Here is a 21,732-nt window from a genome sequence, read left to right as displayed (position 1 = left end):
TTAGTTATGGAAGCAAAGGTAAAAGCGTGGAATTAAGTGCAAAGTGAACAAACACATTTATTCAACACCATTGTCTCTATGTCTTACCTTCCTATGGGTCCCAGATCTCCAGAGTCCTGGCTGCCTGCGTCACTGGGTGTGCTCACTGATTTCGAAGAGGGAGACATAGGGGTTGGGACTAAATAATGAAAATAACAGGTATCCCATGTTAACACATGCAGCGACTGCACTGATGAAGAGCAGTGTCAGACAAATCAAAACCAATGGACCAAAATGATAGTGGATGGATGATTAGGAGAGTTTGAAATGGTGAAAGCAAATAAGGAAAGGAAAGAAAAAGAAAAGGAAGAGAGTCAAGTGAATTTTAAGTCTTCTAGAAGTGTTAAAACTGACATGAATTTAGACAGGACTGAAAGCCCAATGTGATTCTACAGCTAATCACTGGAAGAGATATCTGTGGAAATAGCACTTTTTTTCTCACATATATTTTGAAGATGATTTGCAAAAGATTTTAAAGGTATGAAGAAATATCAGGGCCTTGTCTTGTCAGAAAGCTGAGTGAACTCTTCTGGTAATGTCAAGGAGGCAACAGAGCAAGCAAACTTTTCAAAATTTCCATTTAAATTAAAAGCCAATGTCCACTAGATATGTTCTAAGACTGCAGTGCAGAAATGACATCCCAAATAAAAGCTAAACAAGGAAATCCAGCTAGTTAAAATCATTTCCCAACATGGTGAGAATACACATTAGTTTGCGTAGTGATCATGTTTTCTTAAGTAATTTAGGTTGTATAAGGTTGCCATTTTAGGTGGGACATGATTTCAACACTCAAGGAAAAGTTTCCCTTGGTTTAGATACTATTTGCAAAAGTTCTAGAAATGATTTTCTTTTTGGCTTGCCAGGGCTTTTGAAGCATATTTCATGCAAATCCAGTTTTGTTTCCTTTAACAGGAAAAGAAGTTAATAGCTCAAGGTCAGCCCAAGTTTAAGCTCTTCAGCAAGGAAGTAAAAAAATAAAAAAGTAGAAATATCTTGATTTCTTTTAAAATGGTTTCTCAAAAATATTTAAAATGAAGAGATGGCTCAATTCAAGGTTTAGTGCAAGTATTCTTCAAAGCAGCTACACTGAATAAAACACAAAAAGGGGTTTTAATGCAAAAAATAAGTTTTCCATTTGGCTTAAATCATGTGCATTTCCTTTCATAGATTTTGCAGAGTGAAACTTTATACTATTTTGTTATGCTCTATAATGTATAATGACAGACCTGTCAAGAGACTTGGATTTTCCATGTGGTCAAACATTTCATATGGATTCTCACTAGAGACTGTCACAGAAATGACTGCAGCATGAAAAGTGAATTCATCTTCATGACAGTCCTTTGGCAGGTTACAGGTATATCATAGCTGTTTATGTATATTCACACACCATCCATATTCACAGTGGGATCAGGGTATCATATGCATATGTGAAGGCAGAATTAAAGATTCCTTTGTATATTAATTGTAAGTGTATACATAGGGAATGAAAGAGGATAGAATGCTATTGTTTATCTAAAACAGATCATTTCATATGTGAATCTTCATGTTCTTTTGATAGTATCAAATACATAATAATTAACTAAGAACCAATAATTTACAATATGAATGTGTGTTATTTTTATCATATATAGAAAGATAAAATCCGTGGCTCCTCTTTGAAAGATAAAATGAGTTCATAAATAAATAAATTATATATAAATTGAAATAGAAATTTTAAATGCTCAAATATTAAAAATGTATCTGATTTTGTAATATCACTATATAATTTACAAAATATAGTTTATGAAGTTCTCACTTTAGGGCCACCCAATGTGTCAGCCAGAACTTAATCAAGATAACCAATATTCAGATACTAAAAACTTTGCCACATGTATTTTTAAACTTTGCAGTTTCCACAACTGAAATACCACCAACAAAAAAGCAGTAAAGCACATGGAACCAGATCTGAAATCTACAATAATGATCTGATGATAAGTTTTTTGGTAATTGTGATTTGTCTTTTTACTTCTCCTCTCCCATTTTGCTTGATTTTTAGAGAAGATCAATGGGAGCTCCCACACAATTTTGCTCCTCCTTCCTTAGCAAACGCTTAATCTGTATTTATGAAACAAAACTTGGGGCTAATGAAGTACAGCATTTATTATATTATTTTGTGGGTCATCAGATAGATGTGACAGAAGATCTATTAATCCATCAGAAAAGAAATCACTACTGGTATGCAAAACCGCCTGCGTTACATTCACAAAAATTTCTTGAAGAAATGAAACGGGTGTTTCTGGCAATGATAAGTACTTAAAATGCCATGAGCTGGTATATGTGAATGGTATGGTGGGCATTCAAACAGAAGAGTTCACTTCACTAATACAGCCAAAAATCAAAAAAGCAAAGCATGCTTTATTAGAAAGAACGCATTCATTATGGCAGAACTGAATGCTTCACAGTATGCTCCTCTTAAATACCTAGAGGTGGTTCTGGAGATATACCGATGCTCTGTAACAAAGCTTCTGTCTCTCTTCTTTTGCGGTCTAGGTCAGAATCTTCTTGAGCTGGTTCCTTCTTTTGCTGTAGATCAGCCTGAATTAAAAATATATATAAATATATAAAAATTTCATCCACATAGAATGGCTTTCTCAGGCCTACCAGAACCCAGAAATAAGAGAAGCAACATCTGCATTAGCCAGAATCCCTTATATTTGGGTCACCATTCTCTAATTTAGTAGGGCAGATGGATAGAAGTGGTACTCCAGACAAGTGGTTAGAGCAGTCCATTGAAAGAACCAGGCTTGCTGCCCAAGCACACAAGAGAACTGAACCCATTTTCTACTTCATAGTCTAGTGCAGTAACCAGTAAGCTGCAACGCAAAACACAGCTGGCTGTGTCTATTATTTTATCATGCCTGAAATATACCAATTACAGCAGAGTTCTTATAGACAATGCCTGGAGGCACCTGCCTCTCTATTTTGGATCCTATGTTTACTTCTGTATTGGCTGATCTTGTCTAGCCTCCGAACAGAGAGGTTTCCCTCTCTGTTGAAGCCGGAGGATAGGACATAAGGAACTTGCAGGGCACCCCAGCCTGCTGTTGATACTGGTCTAGGTACACTGGCAAACCTAGAAGTTCAGAAGCATCTCCATCTCCTCTGGTTTGGATGCAGCCAGGACAGAGGAAAACTCTCCAACTTTTACAGAAAAAGAACATACCTGAGCTCAAGCTGTTCCCACAAGCTAGCCTGAAGTATCTTATAGTATGTGAGGTTTTAGACAAGTCTTCTGCACCATCTACTCATCTCACTGAATGTTAGACTTCATTCCTGAAGACCAGAAACTTCAAAATCAGGCAGCATACCACATTTATGGTGCCACACTCAGGCACTACAGCTAATTTGTAGAGCTGGGTGTCCTTAGCTGCATTTGGCTATATGGGCGGATGGAAAGTTCCAACCACAGCAGGATCTCCACAAGATGTAAAACCAGAGGCAGGGGACAAAGAAAAGAATTTAATAGGTTCCTTAAGACATTAGCTTGTCTCCCATCTCTTTAACTCATTAACAGGTTAGTGACAAACACTGAAAATGTTAACATTTAAAGTCTTGTTTACAGAGGACTCCCGTAGCGCCTCTAGAAGCCTCACTGGGATGTGTATCGGTAATTGCACAAAAATGTCTCAAATGAAAAAAGATTAAAAAGACAGCCAAAACTAGAACATGGATTTCTTGGATCACATCACATTTCCACGGTAATTCCATGAAATTCATGTACAATATTAAAGTGTCAGTTTAAAAGGAAACCAGTTATTAGTAAAGGATAACAGGTGCTTTAAACTATGGTAAGTGTTGACATTTGAAGGAAAAGAAACATAATCACTTAATGCTTCTCTGACTTTGCATGAAAATGAATATCCACTCCCTGTCAATTCTCACCTCTATTCCACTAAGTGACTGAATAAAAAGAAGTACAAATCCCTTAATGAAAAACCTAATGCATATTGTCAAGGACAAATAAACTAATATGTCAATCAAACTTTAACAGAACTGAAAGATGCACCCATGCCAGAAGATGAAAATGCAATTGCAATTATGTTATACTTTACTGGAGAATAATAATTGTAAATCTGTTGCCTTAGCCAGTAATCAAGCTGGTCTTCAGAGAACAAAATACGTATTTAGATTGTAATGGCTTCAAAAAAATGTAAGACGTCTTTCTGTCTTTCTGCACTCTCCACTCCCTTTCCATTGAAGGAAAGCCCAGGAAAAAGCATCGTGGCAAATCAATTTTTCTTTCTATACGCACATACACATCATGTTGTCTAAACTGTTGTCATCTGACAGCACGTTGGTTTTAAAAGCAATACCCTCATCCCAACTTTCTTGACAAAAATAAGCATTTTGATTTTAAGGCCAGACTGATGCAGGTTTCAGGATCTCATTCCTCATGACAGATACCTTGGAGTATACAACACTCAGCAAGACCATTCTGCAGAAATGAGCAGGCACTCTGCATATTTACCTCTTTCTTTTTCCTTTCTTCTTCCTTCCGTTTCTTTTCTTCTCTTATCTGAGCCAAACGCTGCTTTTTGCGCTCAAGTTCTGCTTTTAAATCGCTTTTGTCTGACATTTTGATTCTGCTGGAAACAAAATATGGAAACCAATGTGAAAAATAAATAAACATCTTCCCTATCTACTGAAAAAAACACCACATACTTATATCAAAAATAGCACTTCTAAAATTGCTACAAATATACTCCTACATAAATGCTGCCCCTTGGAATACATCATAGCAAGCAGAGTATTTGTTTTGCAATTTTATTTTCAGGAAGTCAGACCAGAACATCACCAACCATGGAATATATTTCCAAATTGTCTTTATTAGAAAACCACCTTTGTGAAGCAAACCCATTTTTGTCTGCTGTTCAAACTAATGCTTTAACGCTTTTATGCACTGAAACTGATGTCTTTTGACTTTCATCAGATTCAACACCTCTGCCAGCCTGTAAGACCCAGGTCCACAAACAGATTTTGATTTTAGGTACCTGAAAGAGATGTGCCCCAAGCAGTCTGATGTATCCTAGACAACTAGGAATTTTAATGGCAAAAACTGGAAAATCTGGTAGCTTTTGCTTCTGCATGTGCCTTGAGTGACTGTTATCCCAGATTCCCCTCTCATTCCACTTGCTCAGCCAGGCACAGCCCGGTAGCCCCGTTGCAGTACTCTCCACCACTCATTCACCCCCCAGTGGAGCACACTAACCAAGCTGTGGGCAGGAAACTCCTCCATGCTCTCCAGGGAAAGCTGGGCCACAGCACCCAAAAGCCTGTGGACAAATTACAAAACCAGGCAACCTAAGAAAGCTGAACTTGTCTTTAACAAGGTGGCACGTGTTAAAGTCTTGTGCTCAGATCACCCTTCCAAGAGGCAGGAGGTGTGCCTCTTCTTCCTATGGGAACTCCAGTCAAACAAGCAAATCTGGCAAAAGCACTTCTTAGCTACTAATAGACCCCCCTCCACCATTCAATCTTAAACACAACTCTCTGTAGGAAAGTGATGTGAAGCCATGTTACACTCGTCATGTTGTGAAACTCTGCCAACCTACGCTGGTGTTACATGAGCCTTGAAACAGAGGAGTAGAAGGATATGAAGCCATATCATACAGAAACAGGGACAGATCTCTAAAGATATCAGATCTCTGTGATACCAACCCTTTCCTACAGTTTTGAAACCTCACCAGTCTTTCACAGATTCATAACTTAAATCACAGATAATTTATTTATTCTCCAACATCATAACATCTAATGGCATTATGGGCAGGCATCTAACTGTATCAGTACTGATTTTCCTTTTTGCACTTCACTTCAGACAGCCCTGGCTAATGCAGACATTCACGGAAATGAATGGAAATTAACCTTTCCTTTCCTGTACTACTAATTCACACATCACTTACCACATCCCCCACTGCAACTCAAAATCAATCAGGTCAATGGCAACGCCACGTATTTGCAATGGCAGTGTATTGTTTGCTCAATGCACGGGAAATTACACGGCAGCTCTCCATTAATACAAATGAGAACTCCATCCATATTGCTCCCTGGGCTGGTTGACAACCAGAGAGTAAATAGAGTTGCTAAAAATTATATGGGACTTTCACTTGTCATCAATTCCTCTTGCAGTCATATGTTTCCTTCTCCTTAAAATGCAAAAGCATAATTAGCCCACAATGTGGAGGATGTTGCCAACAAAACATCACTTGCATATTAAGCAGCCCAAATGTTTTGTTGTCTTTGCAAGCTTTTTCCTCTACTGAGAGACCAGAATACAACGTGGAATCACAAAAGGAAAGTTCAATGCAAATGACAGGCGTAAGGGCAGCCTGAGGGATGCCAGAGGGGTGTCTGTGTGCAGAGCACACCACGGGTGATGATGCTCACCAGCCAAGCAACCAGCTGAAGCCCACCTGCAGGAGTCACACCCATCCTGCTCAGGACCATTGCAGGCTGTGCACCTACTGCAGCAGAGCTGCCCTTTCTGGCATGGAACCTGCTCGCCTTTCCCAGCTCGGGGCCTCCTGGATCAACCTACAACAACTCAGTGCATGGTACAGCTAGGAAGGACATTAAGCAATGAACAAACCCCACCACCAGGTGCACTAGGAAGACCATTTTTTTATTCCTCCCTCACTCCGATCCTATTCATGATGACACTTAAGCCATACTGCTGGGAGTCTGAGAAAGAGAAATCAAAACTCTCAGAAAATTTGCATTTGGAATCAGTAAAACTAAGCAACAGCACCTTCGACAACATTAATTTGTGTGAAGATATTTAAGTGAGAAATGCCTGGAGATTTTTAATGACAGTATAAGTGGTATTTTGCCTACCAGGCTGCTCAGGATTTGCGGGTCTCTCAGATATGGTTGAAATCCCATTTGAAGTCATTTTCCTAATCTTTTGTACACATTTGAATTCTTATTATGAAGTTTCCCTCCAAGCCCTTTGGACTAGATAGAGTTTTTGCATCCTTTTAGTTCTGCAGTTTGGCAACAGAAAGCGAAATCCCGTTTCTATGCAGAAAATATGCAAATGCATTTTAAGGCTTATGACAGAAACCCGGAGGGTTTGGCATCCCTTTCAAGCTGTTTGTCAGATATCAATGAACGGCTTTCTAAAAATTCAATCCCTTCATGTCAGGGAAACTAACTTTTTCTCTGACTTAGGCATCAGCTACTTAGTGCCTGGCCCCTTCTTTACAATGCTCCAGTCAGGGTGATCAAATTCTGTTATAGCTTTGCCCTATTTTTAAAGAGACAAAACTTAAATACAACAAAGGTGGTGTATTTAATTTCTTTCAAAGAATGATGCCAGTTTGGATTTATAGAAATAATTTCATCTGAAGTTACTTTCTTCCTGCATATAGTCATTCCTTAGCTACCCCAACCAGCTTATCAACCTGAAAATTTGCCATTTACAGTTTTAGCCCAAATTGAACACCAGGGATATGTGACCACCTTTCTCAGAGGTTAGCAAGTGTCAGAAAACATGCTAATGTACCCATCCCTCTGTTTGGCACTAACCATGGAGTTAATACTCTGTATTCATTACAGGGAACAAATTATTAATAACTGTCATTCCGTGTGCCAAATGGAAGAGAGATAAAGGCAAACATTAAAAATTATCTACTTTTTACATTCTCTGTGGTGCTGAATGTCAGCCCCAAGGTTCGTGCATGACCTAATTTTCCACACTTTGGGAAAAGGTGCTGCTCAGAGGGAAGCTGTAAGGAGCACGTTTTGGAGTGAAGCCATTAAATCACCTACCTGACAGAAGGAGCACACAGGATTTAAGACACTGAAGACTGCATTAAATGTAGAAACAGTTCTCATACTAGGGCAGCAGCCTTGGACTCCCCTCTTCAAGGGAAGTGCGCTATCTTGGATCCATTTTTTTTTTATTTGACACAGTTAGCTGCCAAGTGACATTGCCTCAAAAGGAGAGTGCTCCCAGCCCAGCCCAGCCCAGCTCCCAGACCAAGAGCTGAGGTAGGTTCTTGAGATGTGGCTGGATGTGAGCTGCCTTGCATGGAGAAGCTTGCACTTCCCATAGCCTAAAGGAATTCTCCTTTCTTTGAGGCACTGGATACACGAGTATGCTCCTCCTGGCATGATTGTTAATGAAACTTGACTGTTGTATTTCAAACTGTCAGTTTCTCCTGAATGAATCCTATAAGCCCCAGAGTCCTCTCTCAGGCTAGGAAATAAAGCCAATTCCACTTACACATGACAGGGTCATCTGACAGCAGCCACCTGAGTGTGTGCAAATGCAGAGCCGAGGCTCCTGGGGACTGCACTTTTGGGCTTCATCATCCACAGAGCTCATCTCACTGCGTCTGCACTTCCACAGCGTAAATGCAGAGCTAGCCTTACTATCAGTGCAGGCATAGTCAGAAGAGATGGGTATCCTAGGATGTGATTCTTCTTTGCCTAAAGCAGATGTCTAAAAGAGACTATGATTAACCATGCCCCAAAGCTGCCTGCTTCTCCCCAGCGATGATAAAGGGCCCCGGGTTTGTAGTCAAGTTCTCAAAATCACCATTGTCAGTGTCTCAAAGTGGATGAGAGGAATCCCACCCCTCATATCCCCCCAGCAGCTCCTGTAATTCCTGTCAGTGGGTGGAACAAGTTCTTTGGAAGGCCATCTACAGTAATCTTAAAATAATAATGGTGTTTGTGCAAACTTCTCTGCTACAAGGGGCGCACGCGGAACTACTCCATTACCGGTATTGCATAGGTGGCAACATCTCATGACCATTTCCTCTGTGGCAGCAGTAAGCATGGAAGATGCAGGTAATAATAGTGTTTTACCCTTGATTTGACTAAAAGCCATGCAAGTCCTTCTATAAGTACAAGCCAGTAAGCATTACAGTTTTACAACAAGCTACAAGGACTTTATTAATTATCATCACCACAATATTTGAGCAGGTATTTTCATGGACCATTTCTATGAGCACTTAACAGTGAGAACCACCACAGACACCTAAAGAGATCTACGACAACTGCAGAGCTAAGAAATTGACACTTGCTAGAGTAAAACCCCAAGTTACAGAGGTACAAGCAGTGGTAGCTCAGGTACTTGTGGACCTGTGGACTATACTCAGTCCATAGCTTGGAATGAATATAAGAAGCACAAAGTACACAACAGATGGTGAATAGATTAAACACAAAGTCAAAGAAAACGATGACAGTCCAAATTTTTTATTAGCAGAAAAAGAAAATGAGGTATAACATCTCCCTCCTCTTAAAGCCTGTACTTTCCTAGAATAGCATCTCGTCTGTTTGCCATCACCAAGCTCATCTTGAAAGAAACATCAGTTTCCAAAGCTAGTAGGAGATAAAAAAGCCTACAGATTTTATTGCTTCCTGGCAGTTGGGGAATTTTTACATGCTGTTCATTCAGTAAGCTGCACTGCAGTAGAGCTGTATTCACCACTTCATAAGCCTCAAAGTCTTTCCTGTTCTGTGATTTCCTATGTTGTCTTCTGCGAAAATCTCCACCTGTGATTATCAAAGAGGTTAATCAAACACCGTTACATACAGCATTAGTCAGCATGTATAGCTAACCATAATTAATTGGTTAGTTAATACACTTTTCTAAAATATATGAGAGATCTGATACCTGTAGATGCTTTACGAGTATTATTTAAATGCCTTAATAAAAACCAAGTTACTCTTGAGTCCAAAGCTGCAAAATGTCTTTTGTTTGAAAGATAAAGTATGTAGATAAAATATATTACTTGGCAATTCTTGGTTCTAAAGAAAGACTTTGCAGAGTGGGAGTACTACTATTATTGAAACTATTACAAATGGAGTTTTCTACAGAAAGGAATGATTCATTTTGAATAAGGAACCACATTCATCTCTCTTTTGCAGAATCTAACACATTTCCTAGAGTTAGGAGAACTATACATTTTTACAATAGAAAATATTCCCATAGGATCTACCTAGGACTTTTACAAGTCAAAGTACAGATGTGAAGTATGAATTATACAAAGCAGATAAACATCTTTGGTCTGCAAGAAACCAGAGGGAGTTGTTACCCTAGCATAAATGCATTCTAATCCATGGTGTTCATTTTAAAATAGTGTTTGAAACACACTTCAAATAGGCAAGAGGGGCTAGAAATATCTCCTTGACAGCAGTTTTTAAGTAAATACACGAGTACCATCATGCATCAGAATATGCACTTGACATCAGTCACATAACATAAATATTTTTGTTAGATAGACACATCAATGTTTACTAGACCACAACAATGGGCAAATATTAGCAAATGCAAGAGCTTAGCAGTTGCAGTATTTTAAAGAGTCTCTTGTATGATGAATTCAGGGAAACTACATAAAATTGGAGAGACTAAGATTTGTTTTTTTACATAACCTTGAGGCAAAACAGACAGGCTTTTAACACTGCATCCGTATATTTATCCATAAATAAAAGCAGTTGTTAAGTGTTAGATTTCAGGGAATGTAACGTTTTTATCCTTCAGCTTCTGCACATTTGTAGCAGATTGGCAACGGTCTTGTACTTTGTTCTGTAAAGGTTTACAATCACAGCATCCAGAGATTTGGTACCGTGCACCTCCTGGTTGCTATGCAACAGGTCAGTGCATCTCTAGCCTATTTATTTGGAGGCTGACAGGGTATAAGATATGTGCCCACAGCTGCTCAATTATGCTTCCCTTGTAATCTATTCCCATTTAATTTTTTCACTCTTGCTCTTCCGTAATGGCCCTTCTACAAAAAGAACTCAGTTACAGCAGAATTACAGGGTCCTGCTGCATAGAAGCAAAGCTCTTCTATTGCCCATTCTTCTGGCACTAGGCTTAGGGGCAATGGAGCAACTCCTGCACATCATGCCATTCTCTCGTGTCTCCTCATTCTCTTAAATTTAAAATGACCTTTTCAATGCCAACAAGCATAGTTCCACGAAAGAGTCATCAGAGTTGAAGAGAACAAGCTGCTGGCAACAACCTGCTAGAGATAAGTAAGAAAAACACAGCATTCCAGCTAGAATTATAAAGAAACTAAGTATTACATAATAACAGGTCACTGCAGCAAAGCTGCTGCCTATCTCCTACTAAATATCCTTCCTTTATATTGAGTCACACAGAACTCTCTGGGTATACTACCTCAAAGCAAGTAAATTGTAAAACAGGTCTTTTAAACTGCCTTAGATTTCCCCTCAGTGAACATTATCAAGCACAGTTATAACTGCACAATGACCTCACGTGGTGCTGGGAGATGATCCTCAGTGATGCAGCAAACACTGACCTGTACCTCCTCAGGATCTGGCTCAGCAATACTGCCCTAGCTGTAAAGAGTGGAGGTTTTTAATAAAACAATCACCTGCATGCCTGAAAACATTTTGACCTTGTGGAATAGAAGATCTCTGGGTATTCTTGTTCATTTTCCTCTCTATCCGTTTCTGTTACCTTTTACTGTTTGACTGTATGTTATCTATTCTATGCTATCTTTTGCAACTTTCCCAGCTTGCTTCAGAAAGGAACTGGAGGACCTGGCAAGATAAAGAACATTTTTGATATTTAAAGATAACCAAACGCAAGCTATAAACTGGTGTGACTTTAGAGATGGATAATGTCAAAGAGATGACAAAATCTAATCCACAGCTGAAGATCACTTGTCTAGACAAATAAGCACCCAATATTTCATGTTTCTAATTTCAATTTCTTTGACATGTCTTTTTTATACAAGACTCGTATTTCAATGGTATCTGCTGCTAATGGACCGTCACTTCTTCACAACCTATACAGAATATTTGGTTCTATGTAGATCTTCACTACAACAGTATCAAAGTGCCTCCCAGGAGTATGCTAACAGCTAATGTAGAACTACACTTCAAGCTGTCGGTTAGTCTCTCCTGAAGTCTTCTCCATCCTGCCAACACTTCAGACATTAAAACATATAATTCCATTCCTTATTGGGGAATGGAAGAAAAATGGAAATGAGGAATGGAAATATGAGTGACCTCTCTGACTTTTCTACCATCCTCTAGAAATAATCCCAGTGGTGTGTGGCCAGCAACCTGATACTTCAAGCCATTTACCCAAACATGAAAAATGCACATTCTAGTCTCTGCTTCTGAACCCAGTTATGACAACTGCCAGGTAATCGAAGAAGGTATGCTGCTGACATACAGGCTTTACTGGAAGACTTACCCAGATATCAGTTCTTTCTTAAAACAAAAATATCCTTTACTTTGAAGTTGATGTTTGTGATTATGTAATTAGACTAAAAACTACACACACTGATTTAATCTCTGAAATCAATATACCTAAAGATTTAGAAAGTAGGCAATAACTCCTGCTGTAAGAAATATGTTGAATATCTCACACAATTTCTCATCATTTTTAGGGAAGCAAAGTGGAAGGAACAACACTACCATTTCTTTTGTACTGCCCAGTGTTTCCTCCTCAATCATGGTAAAAAAGCAACATGATGGACCAGAGCCAGTCATCCCTACTGATCCTCATATGTGGAAAAAAATATGCTAAGATAAAAACACATGACTATAAATGCAGATGTCTAATGGCATATTTTCAAAGACATTTAAGAACTGCAAATAATTTGTATATGAGAAGGGAACAAGAACCAAATTCAGGATATCTGTGCACTCTAACACTGGTTTGGCTCTGTGAGCTTCATGTTCATCTGAAATCTTTGAGATTGGAGATTCAGACTTAATGACAGTCGATGAACTTTATTACATATTTGACCCAGAGAATGTACCATGTGATAATAAACCAGAGAGATATTATTTTGTGACATTCACTATGATCAGTACTTAAAAGATCCAGCCAAGCTGAAGGTTGCACTGCACTCAGTGCCACAAAGACAAGGGAAGGGACTCTTCCAGCCTTGAGGAAGTTTTGATTCAAACGGCACTGACTTATCCAAGTTTTACCTAGGAAGATCTAAGGCAAATTAAGGACGAGGAGTTAAAGCTTCTCAGGGGGCTGTTACTACAATGCTCAGCAAGGCCATTTTAGGGCATTTGATCCTATAAAGATCCCTTCTTCACCCCAGCTTCTTACGGATGTCCTGGACTGAGAAGTCGTCGTGCTGAACAAGCTATGAAACTGGCATGAAACTGGTTGGAAGCTCCACACTTCCCTCAGAGGCTGGTGTGTTAGCCCTGCCAGAAGGCAGCTACCTTTCAGACTGAAAGCCACCTGCCTAGTGTGGCTGTAGGCTAGCAGGTGAGAAAGACCAGAGGCGTGGAGAGTACTTTCCTAATCCCTGAAGCTATTTTCTAGTGTTTTCTTTTCTGCCAGAATTCACTGGCTCAGGAGAAGCAGATGCAAGAGAGCAAACACTAGTCCCTAGCTGAGGCCCCTAGGTTCTAGCCTTTGTTTCAGGGTTAGTTTATATTATATCCAATGACTGTTTAGCTTAAAGTACAACACTGTATTTAGTAGCTGGAGCCCAGGACTCTTTTCTTGCTGGGTGCTTGATGCAAGGAGCTCGAGAATGTTTTCTTTTGTTTCCCACATGCTTTGTTGTGCCCAAAGAAGCTTTAATACTTGTGTGGAGCAGCTTCAGTAGGAAATACTGGGAGGGTGACTTCTGTAGAAGACATACATACAGATTGCTTAATAGAGCACAGAAGTGGGCAACAATTTCTTTAAGGAAAGGTAAAAATTTGAGGTCAGAATTTGAGCCCAGGACACCAGTTCGATGCCACCAGTTCTCTTCAGGGAAGGAACTCAGTGCTACAGATATTTGTGGAACAGAAATTGACTTTTACTTGTGGTTCTTAAAATATGGGACCACTGCAGCCAGAAACCAGCCTGGTCCCCATGCCTTGTCTCCAGCCACATTAAACTGTAAAATGTATGGGCTTACTGGTTCCCACAGTTCCTCCTGAGGGTTAAGAGGGGAGCACAGTTTAAAAAGCCTAGAAATCATTGCAAAACCACAAGAGAGAACCCAGGAGTAAGTGTGTAATACAGTTAGCCTGTTAGCAAAAAATTACCTTTATGTGAAATGAGAAAACATAGTAGTCCTTTGCTTTATAAATACATACAGGACCTCTTATTTTAAGAAAAATAATTCAAAGAACTCAAAGGTCACTGACTAATTACAGTTATGCCTAATTCTAATTACAGTTATGTCTAATTCTTAAAATATTTAGTGATCTCACTAAATATTTTAGTGAGATCAGAAATTTCCTTGAGAAGAACTTTAACCAAGTTTACTGAATCAACACTGAGAAGGCGTGATCTTCACTTAAAGACTTAAAGACAACACCAAAATGGACTAATACTAATATTATGCCATATTATAACTTTGTTTGAAAAGCCTTATGTGTCACGGTGGCTGCCTAATAGCTCTTTTACTTCCTTGTCCTCTGATTCATGGATACAATGTGAGTAAACAATAAAAATCAGTAAGTGTCTTGTACATAAAGGAAGGGCTGCTGTACAAAGTGTGGGGCAACGTTAGAAGTAAAGCTGCAAAGACTTCTTTTTTTAATCTTAGCTCCTTCCAAAGAATATAATCTACTGTTACCTTTTGACTTCTACACTTTGAATGTATGAGAAATAAATTAAATCAATATACTTTATAATTATCAGATAAAAATAGTATTGAATTTGCACTTTTTTTAAAATAAATATATATGAAGAGACCCTGGCAGGCTAACAAACTAGGCTTTCCTGTGTTTTCTTGCTATTAATCAATTTTCCATGAAAAAGAAAATGTTGTGGGAAATAATGGGGCAGTTTTCCCACGGGCTCTTTCAGTCCAAACAGAGAATGGCATCACTGTTTTTTTGTCTCCAGTACAATACCCTCCTATCCCATCAGCACATTTTTTTTTTTTTTTGTATTATTATTACTACTATGGAGATCCTGAAAGGCAGGAATACAACATTCACAGGCTTTGCCAAGTGCAGCAGATTATGTACATGAATAGCTAACTGCACACCAGGGGGTATGATTTAGGTCAGATTTCTTATTTCATTCCAAAAGGCTATAGATTTTTAAGCCATTCATTGTTTAATGCATCACACAGGTTACATCCATGCTTATATATAACATGAAATATCTTTTCACAGATTTTTCCAGAAGTAATTTGTTTTCCTAGGCAATGAAGACTGGCAAAAGTTGATGGTCTGTAGCAAACTGCTATGAGAGTGTAACAAAGCACTATGAGTACTCCCAGCTAAAAAGGGGCAATGAAAAAAGAATTAATTTAGTAGCAAATGAAGAACTGAAATCCTTTAGGATTATGATACAAAAAAAAAAACTATCTGGTTCATCAGCTGCTCAAAATGTAACTAGAAACAAACTTGCAAAAGAAATACAATGTCATACAACTTTGAATAGTGTGATTAGTGAAAATGGTGATTCGCTTTTATTGCTCAAAGAGAAGACAAACATGCATTATGAAGGTAGTCACATGAGATTAGATAATTCCCCGACTTTGTCTGCACTATGAGAGTCAGAGAAGAGAACCTGTTAAATGCTCACTCTTTAAACCAGCATGGACAGCTTCAAACACTAGGAGCCATCCTAGATAGCAGTCTCTTTTGTTTGTTTTTTAATTTGACCCTGTTTTGTTAAATATTTTAATTTCTCAAAATATACAATAGAAATCATTTGAAATGTCTTTGCCCCAATTACCAAGTGACCTGGTAACCACTCCAATCCTAACAGCGGTGGCCTAATGTGCAAAACATGAAACAAGGACATGCCTTGAATAGTATGGATTTAATACCACTGTCTCTGCCCTTTAAAAGCTAAGATCTGTGTTAATGGATACAGAGCAGAAGGGCTAAACAGTTTAAAGCAAGAGAGATCCATACTTTCCCTGCATGCAGTATAGGACCTCCAATGATTCACTCTAAATAGTAACAAAGCAGAGTCCAGGGGACAGCTTTTTCTGTAAGATTCAGCCTGAAAATATTCAAATCATGCATTACAACAGGCTTGAAGACACATAGATCCGTATATCCTTATATATCCTTATTTATATTTAGTCATATTAGGCAGTTTTGTATCATTGCAGTAAAACTCCCCCTTGTTTGAACACAGAACCCTCCATGTCTTTCTCCTGGACCAAAGTGAAAAATGAGGATAAATAAATGAGGAGCAAGATTTGGAATTACTCCTACTACACCACAGAAGGAAGGAAAAAAAAAAAAAAAAAAGAAAAGAAAAAAAGAGGAACTAAAACCAGTTCTGTCCTAGGGAGAGAAGACAAAAGAGAAGGGAAGACCAGTGAGGAGGGAATGCGACATTAGTATCAGCAAGAAGGAAAAGAAATCTAAAAAGGAGAAGATATCAATGGAAACAAAATGCTACATCCTTCAAAGATTGCCTGTGTTACCATTACCTGCTGAGTGGCAGTAAATGAGCCTTCTTCGGCTGCTGAATTACTCAATAAATACTCTAGGGCAAAACAGGGTCAGCCAGCAAACACCTGGGGAAGATATAGCGTAGGACTGAACTGGGTCCGTAAGGACTTCAGGGAAGTTTGTGCCTCAGGAGAATATACCCTAGTCTCTCCAGATCAGGCAAACTGATCTGCAGGTATGGCAGCAGTGTTAAATACGAAAATAGAATAACATGTATTTAAAGATTAACAGCCAAGAATCACAAGTCATCTGAGCAGTGTTTAATCATCAGGTAACACAAGTATTAGCATGCAGGTCAAGGCAGAATTTACACAAAACCTCATCCAAAAACTGTTAAATCAATGCATAAACTCTTTTTGACTTCAGTAAGAATTTGGAGATGCCTCATGGTCTTCAAACAACGTACATTGCTGTCTCCTGGCATCACTCTGGAGGCAAGGCCATCATAGCTCTCGCAGGTGGTGAGAGATGCCTTGTCTCCGTGAGACCTACACATCAGTCTGCTTCACGTCTTCCTGAATCTCCTGCCGTCTGCCTGGAAGTAGCCATTCCTCACAGAAGTTGGCAAGATTACGCCACCTAAAATGAACAGTACTGGAGGAGCAGGCTCATGTATACTGTGTAGTGCCTTATTTTGAGTGCTTGCAGATGGCCAAGTGAACAGCAGCTCCCAATGTCATGTTTGCCTAAAAAGAGCTAGCATGGTTTTAGATGGCTGATTACCAAGTAGCAAAACGGACATATTGTCTATACGAGACTCAGAGGGAGACAGTGTCTCCCTCAGGCTGCCATTGCAGATTTTCAGATGCTTTTTTTCCCCAGATTTTTCAAATTTTCTGTTTTTAAGCATGTCATTTCTGTATTACCATTCCTCCCTGCTTTTATAGGTCAGCTGAGTGGAAGACCATACAGTCACTCATCTGGAAAGCAAGCTTCCTTACAGATATATAAATGTGTGCTCACCTGTATAACCTGTGTTGCTCAGATGAACTAAAATAAGCTCCACTGGCAAAAGCGCTATTTTATTAATTCAAGATGCATCCGTACTAAGGGCACTTTGCCAGCACACTCCATCAGTATTCCTGCTGGAAAATGTCCCTTTTATATACACAAACTACATCTACGGTCATCGTGGTTTGCTTCATTTAAGGTTTTTTTAAATGAAAACACAAAAATATAAGAAGAGCATTGCACAATGTCTAGCTGTGGCTGCAGAAAGACTGAGATCACACCTCTGCAGATATGAATATCCCCATGCACCTCAGTTGGGACTTCAGTGTTTGCCCTCTCTAACTTAGAAATTACAGCCCAGGGGTAGGACAGCAAGGATCTTACATTTAAGAACCCACCATCACCTCCAAGTAGCAGCTCACGTTGGCAGTAGACATGAGACTCTGAAAGATTCCTAATTACTATTTCTGTTGTTAGTCAAACCATGCCAAAGGAGCTCAACGAGGCTCTTGAAACGTAGCACTAGTTAATAAGCCTGAGCAGTCCTAAAGAGAGACTGTGAACACATTTTAAATCTCTGTGAGAGGAAGTCAAGTTTGAGGAGCTGAAAGATTCCACCTAATTACTTGAATCATTAGTATAAATTGGTAAGGCTCTGAAAAACCGCATACATACTCTTTCTTTCTATAACCTCATCTTTTCCTAGTTTGCTCCCTTATCTCTTTCCCTCTCATCCCAGTCCACTGCAATGGTGAGACCTCTGCCGCAGCACATTGCATCCAGCTCTATCCAATATTCCCTCCCTCTCTTCTTCCAGACTGGAAAACCGATAGCAGCAAGGAATGATTGTGGAAATCTGTCTTACAAAAGAAAAGAAGAAACAGCAAACCTGATCTGTTAATTTCCTTGAAATCAAAGCAGCTAAGTTCTTGGTGCATCACTTAGAGTAGCTGCACTAAAGACAGCTGCTAAACCAAGCCTTTTATCTATGCGAGACAACATAAAAGGAACCAGGAAACTGACGCTGGAAAAACACAAACTGGAAAACAAACAAATGCATTTCAATAATGAAAAAAAAATGCTACTGAAGGGCTGTAGCACACTGTCCTTTCTTCTACAGAAAAAGCTGGAAGGTCAGCTTCTTAATTTGGGACCTGCAGGGTACAAAAAAAGCGTTTGCTTGAATGTCATTTGAGTAAACAGATTTCCAAATTCTCAATAATCGCTGCTTGTGTAGGGTGTGGTTTACCACTGCTCCCTTAAGGAAGATTCTTCTCTTAAATTGCGGATAAGAAGGCACTGCAGTTATTGTAGTTCTAGGGTAAACTAATGTGAGGTAGAGGTGTTTAAAGGTAGGAAAAATCTCACTAATCCAACCCTAAACAATCTCTTGCACCTTCACTTATCTGGTATCGTGTAAGCACATCATAAGTCTTTCAAGAATCAAGGAAGAGGATAGCAAAACGCAATGCCCAGAACAGTCTGTGCACAGAGGAGGAGTGGAAGGTGCAACACGTTTTGTATTTTCATGGACTATAAATTGATGTTTCTAGGAAGACAACATGGAGCACCTGATGATTATGACATGAAGCACTCCCAGGGACAAAGACCTGGGTGCAGTTCCAAGGCAGGGAATGAATACAATCATGCTGAAGAAAGCCATTCTTGCTGAGAAACACTACATAGAAATTACTGAAGGAATTTTATCCACCCTTGTAGTGGAGACTCCCACTAGAGATATCCTCTGAAGTGGAAAGCAGGTGGAAAGAGGAACTTAAGAAAATCAGAAAGCAAAACACAAAACTTCTTCCCATTAATGTAACAAGAACAAATGAGGCACTTTACCAAATCACATCAGTGGCAACAGCAGTGAAATTCCTCCCAGAGGCTCTGATAACACCATCTATCAGGAGATAGATGCACGATTTGGATTTCCATTCTGAAAACAGATTTTGCAGCACCGTGCTTTGTAATATTTAGAGTAATTTCAGAGGTAATTCAATGGCCTCACGCAGAAACGAAGAGCTGACAAAACTCTATGTCAGGATAAATTACTAGGTGCAGTGCCAAAGCCACGTGCTGACTTCACATCAGGTCTTTCCTTTTCATTCCCTGTATAACAGCAGGTTACATTGCTCAGTCTGTTTAGGATCCTTATTTTTTATGTAGTTACAGCTGAAATTTTTACTTTTTGCCAATGCTAATATTGATGGAGAACCACACTTTGTTCTGGTCAATGAAACAAGGGCTTTGTCTGGGGAATATCTAGGGGCCTGACGTTTTTGCTGACCCAGAGGCATTCCCGGGGGATGTGACTGTAACAACATCCTTTTGAAAATGTATTCCAAGCACTAGCAAAAAAAAGGCCTCTCACCCTTTCAGGGAATTACCTTTGGAGCTGAAAATGATCTAATTCTCCATCTGCTGTCGCTGCGGACTTCGGCAAACCCTCTGTTGCTCACACTGCAAAAAAAATAAAATAAAATTAGGTATATTTATGAAAAAAATAAAGATGAGAAAGTTGTTTTTTTGTTGTTTTTGTTGTTTTTTTTTTTAGGGGGGGGAGGGGGGTGTCTTCTTCTTCTTTAACCTCCTCGGTGCTGAGGCACAGGCAGGGAGGTTTAAAGACTGCGGCTGCCCTACGGGCGGTCTGGGATCGGGGTCGGGGTCGGGGTCGGGACCGGGACCGGGACCGGGACCGGGACCGGGACCGGGATCGGGATCGGGATCGGGATCGGGATCGGGATCAGGACCAAGACCAGGACTGGGATCAGGACCAGGGCCGGTGCCGGTGCAGGTGCGGGGTGCCGGCGGCCCTCCCTGCCGCTGCAGCCGCCCGGCCTCACCTCGCCCATCTCCCGCAGCGGGTGCCGGCCTCCCGGCACCCTGCGAGGAGGCAGCACCGAGGGTCCCCCCGGCTCCCCCCGGCTCCCCCCGCAGCCCCCGGCCGTGCCTCACCTCTGCCAGCCGCCCAAATGGCCGCTGCCCCTTCCTCCTCCTCCTCCTCCTCCTCCTCCTCCTCGGCGGAGCGCGGTGCCGCCCGCTCCCGCAGCAGGACCGCGGGCTGAATGTGCTGTCTCACGCTGGACAGGCTCCTCCCGAGCGCTGCCGCCTTCCTTCTCCCGCCTCCTCCTCCTCTTCCTCCTCCTGCGCGCCCCCGGCAGCGACACCCCCTGTCGTTGTCGTTGTCGTCGTCATTGTCGTTGTCGCCGCCGGGGCGAGCGGGGCGGGGCAGTGGGGGCAGGTGGTGGCCCTGGCTGATGGCCCCCGGCCAGCACTCGCCAGCCCCCCAGGCCCGGAGCCCCGTGGGTCGGGGCAAGCCCCGAGCCCCTCCTGGCCACCAGCAGCTCCCCTCGGGTGTCACCCCCGCCTGGGTGCACCACGGCAGCCCGGCTGCCAGTCCAGCAGTGGCCTCGCCATTGTCCCCTCAGGACCTTAAGCATCACCCCCACGGCTGCCTCAGCGTCCCCCACGCCAGCCTGGCCAGCACCTCCACACTGACCTAATTAGCCACCTGATTAGCCACCACCTTCAAAGCAGTCTAGATGTCAGTCCCCTAATTGCTACCCTACAGCCACCTCAACATCATCTCCGTGGTGGCCTGGCCATCAACCCCATCATAGCCTGGCCAGATATTGTGGCAGCAGGGAGGTCCCACCAAAGCCCTGTCCATCTGGGAAACCAAGGGGAGAGCTCCAGAGCAGGTGGATGCTCCCCATCTTTCACAGATAGATGAGGGCATGGCTGACCAACAGTGGAGGTTTCCTTTTGGCCCTGATTCCTCACGGTGTTCCTGAGGGAACAGGGAACAGACAGGAGAGCCAAGCTCCTTCTAGCAGTACGCCAGTTCCTCTCCCAGCACAGATACATCTATCTCCAGAACCCAGCCTCCCTCTTTCTCTTCCAACACCCAAACATGTTGCCCCCACACCACAGGAAAACACGCACCTCTTGGTATTTGGGTTGTTCTTTAAAAAATATCCAGGACATATGTCTCACTGACATCCAGCCCTCTGGTCAGAGAGGTATCTTTCTGAGATGTGTCCCTTGAACCACATTTGGTTCATTTTGGTGGGAAGCGCTAACTCCAATCACTGCCATTCCAGGTCTAGGACCTGTTCTGAGAATATTGTGGTATATCCTGACCACTGAAAATCCATCAAGGGTTCATATCGCATACAGTTCCGCTCAGACCCACCTGGACTGCACCTGGCCAGGAAACAAAGAGCCCTGAAGAGAAACAACAGCATCCATTGAAGATGAAGACATGGTGATGAAATAATTGTTTATCAATTTAATTGGAGTTGAAGCTGAAAAGAATCA

General features: G+C 41.1%; 1 protein-coding gene across 7 annotated transcripts in view; it reads right to left on the bottom strand.

Moving 5' to 3' along the window:
- DYNC1I1 (dynein cytoplasmic 1 intermediate chain 1) overlaps positions 1 to 20,464 on the bottom strand; it is a 188,827-nt gene extending 168,363 nt beyond the window's left edge. Inside the window, exons 1-5 of one of the 7 annotated variants that reach the window (XM_032181029.1) lie at positions 20,368 to 20,464; positions 19,800 to 19,872; positions 4,547 to 4,661; positions 2,499 to 2,613; positions 88 to 229 (exon numbers count right to left, since the gene is read on the bottom strand). In XM_032181029.1, the coding sequence (XP_032036920.1) occupies positions 88 to 229; positions 2,499 to 2,613; positions 4,547 to 4,654 (365 nt within the window). In that variant the 5' untranslated portion in view covers positions 4,655 to 4,661; positions 19,800 to 19,872; positions 20,368 to 20,464. Of the gene's footprint in view, positions 1 to 87; positions 230 to 2,498; positions 2,614 to 4,546; positions 4,665 to 19,799; positions 19,873 to 20,367 lie in introns of all 7 variants that reach the window. The other 6 variants (XM_032181027.1, XM_032181031.1, XM_032181032.1 and 3 more) reach the window with 6 other exon arrangements.
- Between the last annotated feature and the right edge of the window lie 1,268 nt (positions 20,465 to 21,732).

Source organism: Aythya fuligula, chromosome 2 (genome assembly GCF_009819795.1).
Source record: "Aythya fuligula isolate bAytFul2 chromosome 2, bAytFul2.pri, whole genome shotgun sequence".
Lineage (NCBI taxonomy): Eukaryota > Metazoa > Chordata > Aves > Anseriformes > Anatidae > Aythya > Aythya fuligula.
Note: the sequence above shows the minus strand (reverse complement) of the source record. Positions and strands in the feature narration are given on the sequence as shown.